This window comes from Mizuhopecten yessoensis, unplaced genomic scaffold (genome assembly GCF_002113885.1).
Source record: "Mizuhopecten yessoensis strain PY_sf001 unplaced genomic scaffold, ASM211388v2 scaffold6941, whole genome shotgun sequence".
Classification (NCBI taxonomy): domain Eukaryota; kingdom Metazoa; phylum Mollusca; class Bivalvia; order Pectinida; family Pectinidae; genus Mizuhopecten; species Mizuhopecten yessoensis.
In genome coordinates, this window is record NW_018406801.1 from 71,063 (window position 1) to 86,722 (window position 15,660).

Below are 15,660 nucleotides of genomic sequence, written 5' to 3' on the forward strand. Positions count from 1 at the left end.
TCCTTTTTAAAAAGTTCATACATTTCAGTCGACGCAAATGACTTGAAATTTTCAGACGATATTCCTAAAAGACCTACCTCAAAGGACTGGAACTTAAGCGCCACAGAGAAGTGTTCTTCCACAGAAATTTTCCAGATGCACTCTTTGTTCGGTTTGTAGTCGTCAGGATAGTTGGGGCTAGTTAGCTGTCCATTCTCCTTGTAGATTTCACCACCACAAATAGCTGTCCAACAAAACACAGGATCAACCAGAGCTTCTACAGCCGACACCAGCGTAATCAGTGTATACTTTCAAAGTGGAAATTATTGCAATTAGGAAATGTTCATTGTTTTCACGATGAGTAAATTAGTGAGAAAATATCCACACGCATATATCATTGAGTATAGAAATATAGAATATGAAGATTTTAGAACCGTTACAAACGCAAAAATTTCGACACCGGGATCACTTAAAAGAGTCAGAAGGCGATAAGCTTCACTTTTACAGTAATCAATCAATACCAGTCTGCTGTGTGATTTATACTAACGGTCAATTGTGACAATGATACTGATACGCTTGAAAATTCATTTTGTCAACAGAAAAATAAAATAACATTTAACGTTTAAACTAGAATATTTTGTCATTTGACCTTACCTTCATACTGAGCACTAAACCCTGACCCCTGACCTCTGCTTGACCTGTACTCCAGCCACATGCGACTGTCTGAAGAGATGAGAGTTGCTGGGATTCGGTCACCACAGTAACGACCTAAAACCGAGAAAGTCATTCTAAAAGTTGACGAATACATGTCAAAAGGACATAATTTGTCAATAGTTGCTGTTCCATTGTAGTAGTAATAGCTGTTCCTTTGACCCCGATATCAACAAAGACAACTTTTATGAGTTGTAGTCGGTACGTATTTGATGTCATTGCTGTCTGTAAGCAGGAGAACACAGTGTAGATCTACAAATATGTACCGCGCCTTATCACCTGTACCTCTAACACAGGGTGACATCACTCTGCACGTACATACTAGGATCACTTGTATATACTCACGTATTTCTGCATTCATTTGCTGTTTGTGGAACATTGGTATAGAAATAACAATGTATTGATGAATGTGTTACTTTGTATTAAATAATGCTAAATAAAATGCGGATGCATCAAGTTTTTCTATCATAACTGCAACATTGACCAACGTGCACTGAAACTGATTTTGTTTTCATGAAAAGTTATGGTTCTTCTTTGTATATTGTATTTATTGTTCACACTTACACACCAACAGTGTAAGGGCACCTACTAACTACTAAAGGTAGATCGTGTATATCCATAAGTACCCTCGCTACACGTACGATACTGTTAACAATTAAAAACCATAGTTTGGACATCGTATACCACTCAATACCATTGTTTGGGATCCTTCTATCACTAAATATCATTGTTCAGACTCTATACCACTCAATACCACTGTTCGGACTCTATACCACTCAATAACACTATTTGGGATCTTTCTATCACTCGATACCATTGTTCAGACTCTACCACTCAATACCACTGTTTGGGATCTTTCTATCACTCGATACCATTGTTCAGACTCTACTACCCAATACCACTGTTTGGGATCTTTCTATCATGCGATACCATTGTTCAGACTCTACCACTCAATACGACTGTTCAGACGCTATACCACTCAATACCACTGTTTGTGATCTTTCTATCATGCGATACGATTGTTCAGACTCTACCACTCAATACGACTGTTCAGACTCTATACCACTCAATACCACTGTTTGTGATCTTTCTATCATGCGATACGATTGTTCAGACTCTACCACTCAATACGACTGTTCAGACTCTATACCACTCAATACCACTGTTTGTGATCTTTCTATCATGCGATACCATTGTTCAGACTCTACCACTCAATACGACTGTTTGGGATCTTTCTATCACTCAATACCATTGTTCAGACTCTACCACTCAATACCTCTGTTTGGGATCTTTCTATCACTCGATACCATGGTTCAGACTCTACCACTCAATACCACTGTTTGTGATCTTTCTATCATGCGATACCATTGTTCAGACTCTACCACTCAATACCTCTGTTTGGGATCTTTCTATCACTCGATACCATGGTTCAGACTCTACCACTCAATACCACTGTTTGTGATCTTTCTATCACTCGATAACATTGTTCAGACTCTACCACTCAATACGACTGTTCAGACTCTATGCCACTCAATACCACTGTTTGGGATCTTTCTATCACTCGATACCATTTTTCAGACTCTACCACTCGATACCATTGTTCAGACTCTACCACTCAATACCACTGTTTGGTATCTTTCTATCACTCGATACGACTGTTCAGACTCTATACCACACAATACCACTGTTTGGGATCCTTCTATCACTCGATACCATTGGTCAGACTCTACCACTCGATACCATTGTTTAGGATATTTCTACCACTCAATACCATTGTTCAGACTCTACCACTCAATACTACTGTTTGGGATCTTTCTATCACTCAATACCATTGTTCAGACTCTACCACTCAATACCACTGTTTGGGATCTTTCTATCACGCGATACCATTGTTCAGCCTCTACCACTCGATACCATTGTTCAGACTATACCACTCAATGCCACTGTTTGGGATCTTTCTATCACTCGATACGACTGTTCAGACTCTACCACTCAATACCACTGTTTGGGATCTTTCTATCACGCGATACCATTGTTCAGACTCTACCACTCGATACCATTGTTCAGACTATACCACTCAATACCACTGTTTGGGATCTTTCTATCACTCGATACGACTGTTCAGACTCTACCACTCAATACCACTGTTCAGACTCTAACACTAAATACCACTGTTTCCCCTAATCAACCCGTTTTACACATATTTCATTATGTTTTGTATGCCACTTACCACCACTGTTTAGACTCTGGATACCTCACAATAACACCAATGATAGGACCACGCGTACTACTCAATATCAGTTTAAGGTCATACAATACCGATGCTATACTATGCCACTTCTAACTGTCACACATCCTACAGTAGAAGTGTGGCCATGTTTTACCTATCCCCATATAAATTGCACTAGCAATGAAATACCCATGAACCAGGATTATACCTTGTCACATACCTTTGTCGTACAAAGAAATGCATATGTACCATTGGTAGTGTGCCAGGAAGTGTTGTAGATATAAAGTACATCCTTTTCGGTGCATCACCTGTCATAATCTACCCACAAGAACTGCATCATTGGTGCAACACCAGATGATAAGGTTATATATAGTACATCTCCTATCATACAGATCAGACCTCGGCAGTCCGCAGAGGGGTGCTTCACAAAGTTACAAGAGTGTCTAGACAGTGTACCATTGTAGCAGCAGGCTACGGGGTCCTCGCATAAGTTTGTAGGGAGAACAAATGTTTCAATCCTCCAGGAACATAGTTTTAATTCGAAAGTTACGCTCCAATACATCAATGTAAAATTTGCTGCCCATTATTATATCACAATAAACAACGTATTTAGAGAGGCTGCTACCGTGACCTTAATCATGTGTAAGCTTAGCCTAGTTAAGCATACTTGATAGCCGACTAAATAAGCTGAACCACTTAACAATATCTGTTATTTTAAGTTGTATACTTAACAAGTTTGATTATATATTCTAACATAAAAGTCTGTTCAATTCTCAGCAGTAAAATGTCAAATTAGATTTTTTAATTTTAATTTTTAATAAGCTGTTAAAGATTTGATACATTACACCACTTCGACCTTGAAGGAACATCAAGGTCATTTGCCATATATCACTATCGCCAGAGACATTATGGAATTTAAGGACGGTTTTAAAGCATCACAAGATGCTAGAAAACATTTATGTTGACCTTTGTTATCATGGTTTGCCCAAGGTGCCCAGTGCCACATGCATCCGCCAAACGAGCTCGTACATCTGTAGCCCCGACAGTGTGAATCTTCTACATACACTTGACAGTAAGATAGTTAACTTTTTTATCGCGAATCTAGATATTTCATGTTGTTTGTCTGATCAGAGAAAAAGAATGCTTTTGATTACACATGCTACACTTTCTAACCTGTTTTAATGTAGTTTTATTGATACTTAGTCCTGACAAAAAAAGCACAACACACATAACATCGCAATCATGTGTTGGTTTTTATGGCAAGAAGAATCCATGATGACTTAGTGAGTCAACTTTGTACCTCCAGATCAATACTTGCTTGCCAATGTTACGATGAATATACCCAACACTGCCAATTACACGTCAAAACTTGTCCATTTAGCACGACCTCCAGCCCTTCTACCAGCCATTTCCTTTTCTCAGCCATAGCTACACTCAACCAAACATAGGGGCACATACAATCAATTGACCAGAACACCGTGTGTTGGGGGAATATTGAAGAAACTGCAAATTATTATGATCCTCTCACATGAAATTTTGACTTGTCGCACTAAAGACATGATAAGTCCTATATTCTGTCAGTCACCGCATGTAACCGTTGACCTTGAACCTTGACATTGGACTGAAGTCCCTGTCTGTCTTATATCTATATAGAGCTTGTTAGTCGGCGGAGATTTTTTTATTTGTCCTTTGTCCTTCTAAAATTTATTCATTGAAGTTGTACATTTTAGTACAAACACAATGAATTTGATACAAATACCATTTGATACAAACACAATATATCATGTGGTACAAGTTAATTCTAAAATCGTACAATGACAAGTGTATTACGGTACAAACAAAATACAGTATGGAACAAACACAATACAGTAGGGAACAAACATAATATAGTATTTTACAGACATCTGGCACAAACACAACAAAATAATTCAACAGGAGTGGATTTGTCGCCTGCGCAGCGCTTTTAGTGATATAGTTTGAGGTTGATAGGCCCAAGGAAACTGGACTTATCGCACGGAAACAGTTTTTCTATTTATAGTAACGGCGACATTGACCTCTGATCTTCGGACAGGAAAAGCAATCCCAAGCAAGCACTATTGGTTAGAAAGCACTGTATGAAGGCTAAGTTCGATCAACCCAAAGAAACTGTAGTTATTTCACAGAAACAGATTTTCTATTTATAGTAACGTTGACCTTGACCTTTGATCTTCGGACCTGAAAAGCAATCCCAAACAAGTACTTTTAGTTAGGAAGCACCGCATGAACATTGAGTTCAATCAACCTTAAGGAACTAAGGTTATTGCACGGAAACATATTTTCTATTTATAGTAACAGTGACCTTGACCTTTGACAATCGGACATGAAAATTAATCCCAAGCAAGCGCTATCGGTAAAAGCACTGTATGAAATCTGAGCTCGATCGACCTAAAGAAACTCGAGTTATCGCACGGAAACATATTTTCTATTTATAGTAACGGTGACCTTGACCTTTAACATTCGGACCTGAAAAGCAATACGAAGCAAGCACTTTCAGTAGGAAAGCACTGTAAGTAGTTTGAGTTCAATCAACCGAAAGGAACTCAAGTTATCGACACAACGACGACAAAGTAATATCTATATGTCGCCTCGCGTGGCAGCCGAACCAAAAATACGGCACGCACAATAGAATATGGTATTAACAAAATACAAAATAGTACAAACACAATACAATATGGTTTAAACACAACGCGATACAAACACAATACAATACAAACACAATACAATGTGGTTTAAACACAACACGATACAAACACAATACAATGTGGTATAAACACAATACGATACCAACGCAATACAATGTGGTATAAAAACCACACGATATTAACACAATTAGGTATGGTATAAACACAACACGATACGAACACAATATAATGTGATATAAATACCACACGATACAAAGACAATGCAATTTTGTATAAACACAACACTATACAAACACGATACAACATAGTATAAACACAACACGATACGAACACAATATAATGTGATATAAACACAACACGATACAAACACAATACAATGTGGTATAAACACAATACGATACCAACACAATACAATGTGGTATAAAAACCACACGATATTAACACAATTAGGTATGGTATAAACACAACAAGATACTAACACGGTTCAACACAGTATAAACACAACACGATACAAACACAATTAGGTATGGTATAAACACAACACGATACGAACACAATATAATGTGATATAAATACCACACGATACAAAGACAATGCAATTTTGTATAAACACAACACTATACAAACACGATACAACATAGTATAAACACAACACGATACGAACACAATATAATGTGATATAAATACCACACGATACAAAGACAATGCAATTTTGTATAAACACAACACTATTCAAACACGATACAACATAGTATAAACACAACGCGATACGAACACAATATAATGAGATATAAACACAACACGATACAAACACAATTAGGTATGGTATAAACTCAACACGATACAAACACAATATTATGTGATATAAACACCACACGGTACAAACACAATGCAATTTGGAATAAACACAACACGATAAAAACACAATACAATAAAGTATAAACACGATATGATACAAACACAATACAATGCAAACACAATACTAAACAAATACAATATTTAACAAACACAATACAATGTGGTGCAAATACAATACTTTTTAAACACCATACAATATGGTACACATACAAAAACAACATACAACACGCATGGATATAACACTGAATTAACACCACTTTTACCCACCGAAGAGAGGTAACACTGAATTAACACCACTTTTACCCACCGAGGAGAGGTGATCTGATATAATGTCCATCACGGATCTCCAAGTAGTCGGTTTCACAACCCACTGTATCTGGAATGTCAATAGAAGTGAGATTGAGAACGATCTTCTCCCCGTGGGTAGCAGATATTCTCCAGTGGCACATCTCAGCTTCGTTAGCCTTGGGTGTGTGGGAAAAGTCGGCTATAGACTCCTGTAGGGTTCTGCCACATTCTGAAAATCAAAAACAAATATGTCAGAAAACTTTTGTTTATTTATAACCAAAATCAAACCTAGAAATATCAAATTCATAATGCCAAGGCTAAGCTTAGGACACAATGTGAGACGGATACACCTGTCGGGTCCGGAACACCAATGTTAGATAACTCTATCCCACATAGGCATAAATCCCGAGTGACTCCAGTATGGGAACTACTTCTTTTGTTCTAAATTCTCACCAGGAAGTGTTTCAAAGAAAAAGTGTGGTAGATCAAAAATGTTTGACACCTAGCGGCTGACGTTCTATAACCTGGCGTCATTTTAAGTGAGAACAAGATTTTTTACCGTCCAAACATATCAACAATATATCTTACAACACCATAACAATAATATCCCTTAAACAACCATAACAACAATATATCCCTTACACAACTATCACAACAATAAGTCTTACACAACTATAACAACAATATCCCTTACACAACCATAACAACAATAAGTCTTACACAACCATAACAACAATATCTCTTACACAACCATAACAACAACATCCCTTACACAACCATAACAACAATAAGTCTTACACAACCATAACAACAGTAAGTCTTACACAACCATAACAACAATAAGTCTTACACAACCATAACAACAATAAGTCTTACACAACCATAACAACAATAAGTCTTACACAACCATAACAACAATAAGTCTTACACAACCATAACAACAATAAGTCTTACACAACCATAACAACAATAAGTCTTACACAACCATAACAACAATAAGTCTTACACAACCATAACAACAATAAGTCTTACACAACCATAACAACAATAAGTCTTACACAACCATAACAACAATAAGTCTTACACAACCATAACAACAATAAGTCTTACACAACCATAACAACAATAAGTCTTACACAACCATAACAACAATAAGTCTTACACAACCATAACAACAATAAGTCTTACACAACCATAACAACAATAAGTCTTACACAACCATAACAACAATAAGTCTTACACAACCATAACAACAATAAGTCTTACACAACCATAACAACAATAAGTCTTACACAACCATAACAACAATAAGTCTTACACAACCATAACAACAATAAGTCTTACACAACCATAACAACAATAAGTCTTACACAACCATAACAACAATAAGTCTTACACAACCATAACAACAATAAGTCTTACACAACCATAACAACAATAAGTCTTACACAACCATAACAACAATAAGTCTTACACAACCATAACAACAATAAGTCTTACACAACCATAACAACAATAAGTCTTACACAACCATAACAACAATAAGTCTTACACAACCATAACAACAATAAGTCTTACACAACCATAACAACAATAAGTCTTACACAACCATAACAACAATAAGTCTTACACAACCATAACAACAATAAGTCTTACACAACCATAACAACAATAAGTCTTACACAACCATAACAACAATAAGTCTTACACAACCATAACAACAATAAGTCTTACACAACCATAACAACAATAAGTCTTACACAACCATAACAACAATAAGTCTTACACAACCATAACAACAATAAGTCTTACACAACCATAACAACAATAAGTCTTACACAACCATAACAACAATAAGTCTTACACAACCATAACAACAATAAGTCTTACACAACCATAACAACAATAAGTCTTACACAACCATAACAACAATAAGTCTTACACAACCATAACAACAATAAGTCTTACACAACCATAACAACAATAAGTCTTACACAACCATAACAACAATAAGTCTTACACAACCATAACAACAATAAGTCTTACACAACCATAACAACAATAAGTCTTACACAACCATAACAACAATAAGTCTTACACAACCATAACAACAATAACTCTTACACAACCATAACAACAACATCCCTTACACAACCATAACAACAATAAGTCTTACACAACCATAACAACAGTAAGTCTTACACAACCATAACAACAATTAGTCTTACACAACCATAACAACAATATGGCTTCCATAACCATAGCTAAAAAAATGATTACAAAAGCAACATTTTATCGTAAAAATAATCTCTCTTAAATGACTATATTAAGGATATCTCTTACACAACCATAGCAACAATATATCTATGTCTGACTTAGCATGATAACAACGTCTCTGAAATAACCATATAAATTACATATCTAACATTATCATAACAACAATATCTTGTACATAACCATATCAACAGTCTCTATCAAACAGCCATTGCAACAATGTATCTTCCATAACCATAGCAACAATGTCTCTTAATCAACTAAGTTAACAATTATTCCTACAGATTTTTATTTCATACCTTATCTTTTTAATTATCCTTTTGCATAACTATATCAAAATTATATGTCATACAATAATTAAAACACTACATTTTACAACGCCATAGAAACAACATCTTTATCATAATCATTGCATCATTATCTCTAACACGACCATATCCACAATCTCTGTTTGCATAACCATATCAAAAATATCTCTTAAGCAACCAAATCCCTAATACTAGAACTGATCTGCATATCCTAAAAAGGATTGCAAAAGTACTTTTTTTTCTTATAATGAAGAACGACCATGTGATACAGGAATTACAAATAGAAAACAGGTGATCTGGAAAGTATGCATTTGATGTCTGGTCTGGTATTGAGCTCACTACTGCAGGTGCCCAGACAACAGGTGATAATGACTGTACAGAAACCTTGTTAACGCCAGACTCCGTTACGGCCCTCATCCATTCCAGACTCCCCTCCCTATTATCATCTATCCCTGTCCCCCACCCCATCACGATCTCTTGCTGACCTCCCCATCACTCTATGCTCCTTTACATCCCTAATGGACTTTCCATTCAATACGTCTGGTGCACAAAAGTCAGTCACCCCTGTGACATCTGAATGCAGCCTATTCATCTCTACATTGCCAAGGGTGGTAATTATCAGTGAGTTTTGAGTTTAACACTTTACACGAAAAAAAGGAAAGTAGTCTATGCGTCTTACACAGGTTAAGCCATCCTTCAGTTACAATGATCTTACTGTGGCTTTCACGCACATATATAGTAAATTTTTATCAGAACATGTTTTTTGATTTGATGAAAAATGCCACCAAATGATTATCCACAATAAATGACCAGTGAAAGATTAAATCTCATTCTAAAGGTTTATCTTCACTTTTAATGGATGTACATCGTTTAATTCCTCAGCTACGTATTTTTGATCATGCAAAAATGGGAACTAAACTATTTCTTGCTTATAATTGTTTGCTGTCTATGCTGTCTATGCAATCTACAGTCAAAGTAGTATTAAAGCGGTTGTGACAAAATCACTTATTGGGTAATTTGTCTAGTGTGAATGATACTTTTGGGTTCAACTAATCAATTATACTTAATTATAATCACTCTCACCAACTCGTTGTTAAATTTAGCTGTTCAGACAACCAAACTATAGGAATTGTACAACAAACAAACTATAGGAATTGTACATCAACCAAACTATAGGAATTGTACATCAAACAAACTATAGGAATTGTACATCAACCAAACTATAGGAATTTTACATTAACCAAACTATAGGAATTGTACATCAACCAAACTATAGGAATTGTACATCAAACAAACTATAGGAATTGTACATCAAACAAACAATAGGAATTGTACATTAATCAAAACACAGGGATTATTTACATCATTAAACCAGAGGGATATTTACAACAATCAAACCATTGGGGTATTTACATCATTAAACCAGAGGGATGTTTACAACAATCAAACCATTGGGGTATTTACATCAATAAAACCAGAGGGAAATTACACCAATCAAACCTTTGGGATATTAACATTGATTTGACTACTCCAACATCTGGTCCAACTATTTCACCACTACTTTTATATTAGAGTAGATACCATTCGTTTTTACATGTTATTTAATGATAATTTAAAACAGATCATATCCGCCATTAATAAATGAGAAGGTGTGTTTGAAATATTGCACAAGTTTTGCTGACTCATACCCTTCCTTCCACATGTCAGCCTGGATTCAGACATACCATGCTTAATAACTGTACCGACATGTAAAACAGGCGTGGCTTGTAAAAGATCATGTATGTCATACACTAGATATTCTGACTTATGATCAAGTCATCAGGGACACTTCAGTGCTAAACCTCTGACATCATTCCTCTTTACTCATCTGTAGCAAAGGTACAACAACTACTGGCATTCCCTCCCACAATAACTTGGCAACAGTAGAAAACTCAAATTGTTGCAAACAAAATTTATACGTTTTTGACTTGGGAGCGACCCTAGTGTTCTGTTGAAGGACTAGAAGTAATCGGGTGTGGCATTGTTTAGAGTTAGCTAGGGTTGTCAGAACGTGGCTACTGTGTAGTTAAAAGAGGCTAGGCTCTGTACGGAGGCTGTAATGATGAATGACTGCCAGTTAACACATGTTGGAGCGCTGTAGGAGGTTCTGGACCTCTCGGCTCCCTACCATATCCTATGTGGTACTGTAAGGACGCGCTCGTCCCACAGAGAACTAGGACTGGCGAAGAAACAAAACACAAGCGTGAGCATATTCAACAGAAAAAACCCTCTTTCCAATAAATTGTTACTAGAGCGATGTACAGCTGTCATGGACAAAATGGACATTTGACTAGAAAACTTACGTATAAAACGAAATTCAGTTTAGTTTCAAATGCCAACTTGACATCTGACTTTACAATCAAACACACATACACAGATTTTCGTGTCCCATAAATATCTCAAACTAGCTAGTAACCAGTATCTTATCAGATCTGGCAAAATTTGATGTTAAACTGTCACCTTCCTGTTTATCAATCGCCGATTTCCAACAGCGTATCTGATGGAGAATAATTGAGAAGTACATGTATGTATTTGAGAGTAGCATATCATTTTTACAGTAAAGCATTATGTAACCATCCAGCCTTCTAACCCTAACAAACAAAAATAAAATTTCTTAATATAGCGTTTACGTTACAACCCATTTTTTTTTTTTTATATAAAAACCTTATTTGACTGGTATTATACAAGCATGTTGCCATGGCAGCAGAGCTCAAACAACCAACTGTTATTAGAACTGTAATGGCTGTGGGGTTAGATGCCACGACAGTACACTACTCAATGGCCTAGGGCTAGGTGACAATACACTACTCAATGGACTAGGGCTATGTCACGATACACTACTCAATGGACTCGGGCAGAATACCACGACAATACACTACTCAATGGACTAGGACTAGATACCACGACAATATACTACCCAATGGACTAGGACTAGGTGACAATACACTACTCAATGGACTAAGGCTACATACCACGACAGGACACTACTCAATGGCTTAGGACTAGGTGAGAGTACACTACTCAATGGACTAGGACTAGGTGACAATACACTACTCAATGGACAAGGGCAGGATACCACGACAGTACACTACTCAATGGACTAGGGCTATGTGACGATACACTACTCAATGGACTAGGACTAGGTGACAATACCCTACTCAATGGACAAGGGCAGGATACCACGACAGTACACTACTCAATGGACTAGGGCTATGTGACTATACACTACTCAATGGACTAGGGCTATGTGACGATACACTACTCATTTGACTAGGGCTATGTGACGATACACTACTCAATGGACTAGGGCTAGGTGACAATATACTACTCAATGGACTAGGGCTTGGTGACAGTACGCTACTCAATGGACTGGGGCAGGATACCACGACAGTACACTTCTCAATGGACTATGGCTACATACCACGACAGTACACTACTCAATGGACTAGGGCTATGTGACGCTACACTACTCAATGGACTAGGGCAGGATACCACTACAGTACACTACTCAATGGACTAGGGCAGGATACCACGACAATACACTACTCAATGGACTAGGGCTAGGTGACAGTACACTACTCAATGGCCTATGACTAGGTGACAGTACACTACTCAATGGCCTAGGGCTAGGTGACAGTACACTACTCAATGGCCTATGACTAGGTGACAGTACACTACTCAATGGCCTAGGACTAGGTGACGATACACTACTCAATGGACTAGGGCAGGATACCACGACAGTACACTACTCAATGGACTATGGCTACATACCACGACAGTACACTACTCAATGGACTAGGGATAGGTGACAATATACTACTCAATGGACTAGGGCTAGGTGACAGTACACTACTCAATGGAATAGGGCTAGATGACGGTACACTACTCAATGGACTAGGGCTAGGTGACAGTTCACTACTCAATGGACTAGGACCAGGTGACAGTACACTACTCAATGGAATAGGGATAGATGCCACGACAGTACGCCACTCAGTGGACTAGGACAGGATACCACGACAGTACACTACTCAATGGACTAGGGCAGGATACCACGACAATACACTACTCAATGGACTAGGGCTATATACCACGACAATACACTACTCAATGGACTAGGTCTAGATACCACGACAATACACTACTCAATGCACTAGGGCTAGATACCACGACAATACACTACTCAATGACCTATGACTAGGCGACAGTACACTACTCAATGGACTAGGGATAGATACTACGACAAGACACTACTCAATGGACTAGGGATATATACCACGACAATACACTACTCAATGGACTAGGGCTAGATATCACGACAATACACTACTCAATGACCTATGACTAGGTGAAAATATACTACTCAATGAACTATGGCGAGATACCACGACAATACCCTACTCAATGGCCTAGGACTAGGTGACAGTACACTACTCAATGGACTGGGACTAGGTGACAGTACACTACTCAATGGACTGGGACTAGATACCACGACAGTACACTACTCAATGGCCTAGGACTAGGGGACAGTACACTACTCAATGGCCTAGGACTAGGGGACAGTACACTACTCAATGGCCTAGGACTAGGTTACAGTACACTACTCCATGGAACAGGGCTAGGTGACAATACACTACTCAATGGACTAGGGCTAGATATCACGACAATACACTACTCAATGATCTATGACTAGGTGAAAATATACTACTCAATGGACTATGGCGAGATACCACGACAATACACTACTCAATGGCCTAGGACTAGGTGACAGTACACTACCCAATGGCCTAGGACTAGGTGACAGTACACTACTCCATGGAACAAGGCTAGTTGACAATACACTACTCAATGGACTAGGGCTATGTGACGATACACCACGCAATCGACTATGGCTACATACCAAGACAATACACTACCAAAACTACTCAATGGACTAGGGCTATGTGACGATACACTACGCAATCGACTATGGCTACATACCATGACAATACACTCCCAAATGGACTAGGGCAGGATACCACGACAATACACTACTCAATGGACTAGGGCTATGTGACGATACACCACGCAATCGACTATGGCTACATACCAAGACAATACACTACCAAAACTACTCAATGGACTAGGGCTATGTGACGATACACTACGCAATCGACTATGGCTACATACCATGACAATACACTCCCAAATGGACTAGGGCAGGATACCACGACAATACACTACTCAATGGACTAGGACTAGGGGACAATACACTACTCAATGGACAAGGGCAGGATACCACGACAGTACACTACTCAATGGACTAGGGATAGATACCACGACAATACACTACTCAATGGCCTAGGGCTAGGTGACAGTATACTACTCAATGGCCTAGGGCTAGGTGACAGTACACTACTCAATGGCCTAGGGCGAGGTGACAGTACACTACTAAATGGCCTAGGGCTAGGAGACAGTATACTACTCAATGGCCTAGGTCTAGATACCACGACAATATACTACCCAATGGACTAGGGCTAGGTGACGGTACACTACTCAATGGACTCAATGAACTAGGGCTTGGTGACAGTACACTACTAAATGGCCTAGGGCTAGGTCACAGTACACTACTCAATTGCCTAGGACTAGGTGACGATACCCTACTCAATGGACTGGGACGGGCAGGATACCACGACAATACGCTACTCAATGGACTAGGGCTAGGTGACAATACACTACTCAATGGACTGGGACTAGATACCACGACAATACACTACTCAATGGCCTAGGGCTAGGTGACAGTACACTACTCAATGGACTAGGGCTAGGTGACAATACACTACTCAATGGACTGGGACTAGATACCACGACAATACACTACTCAATGGCCTATGACTAGGTGACAGTACACTACTCAATGGCCTAGGACTAGGTGACGATACACTACTCAATGGACTAGGGCTAGGTGACAGTACACTTCTCAATGGACTGGGACTAGATACCACGACAATATACTACTCAATGGCCTAGGGCTACTCAATGGCCTAGGACTAGGCTCAATGGCCTAGGACTAGGTGACGATACACTACTCAATGGCCTAGGGCTAGGTGACAGTACACTACTCAATGGACTAGGGCTAGGTGACAATACACTTCTCAATGGCCTAGGGATATATATCACGACAATACACTACTCAATGGCCTAGGGCTAGGTGACAGTACACTACTCAATGGCCTAGGACTAGGTGACAGTACATTACTCAATGGCCTAGGACTAGGTGACGATACACTACTCAATGGACTAGGGCTAGGTGACA

The 15,660-nt window shown here is 38.4% G+C and overlaps 1 protein-coding gene across 1 annotated transcript in view; it reads right to left on the bottom strand.

The window, feature by feature from the left end:
* The window catches only part of LOC110452867 (tolloid-like protein 2), a 78,749-nt gene that overhangs the window by 13,241 nt on the left and 49,848 nt on the right, over nucleotides 1-15,660 (bottom strand). Inside the window, exons 7-9 of the mRNA XM_021501591.1 lie at nucleotides 6,767-6,976; nucleotides 634-747; nucleotides 78-223 (exon numbers count right to left, since the gene is read on the bottom strand). Of these exons, the coding sequence (XP_021357266.1) occupies nucleotides 78-223; nucleotides 634-747; nucleotides 6,767-6,976 (470 nt within the window). The remainder of the gene's footprint in view (nucleotides 1-77; nucleotides 224-633; nucleotides 748-6,766; nucleotides 6,977-15,660) is intronic.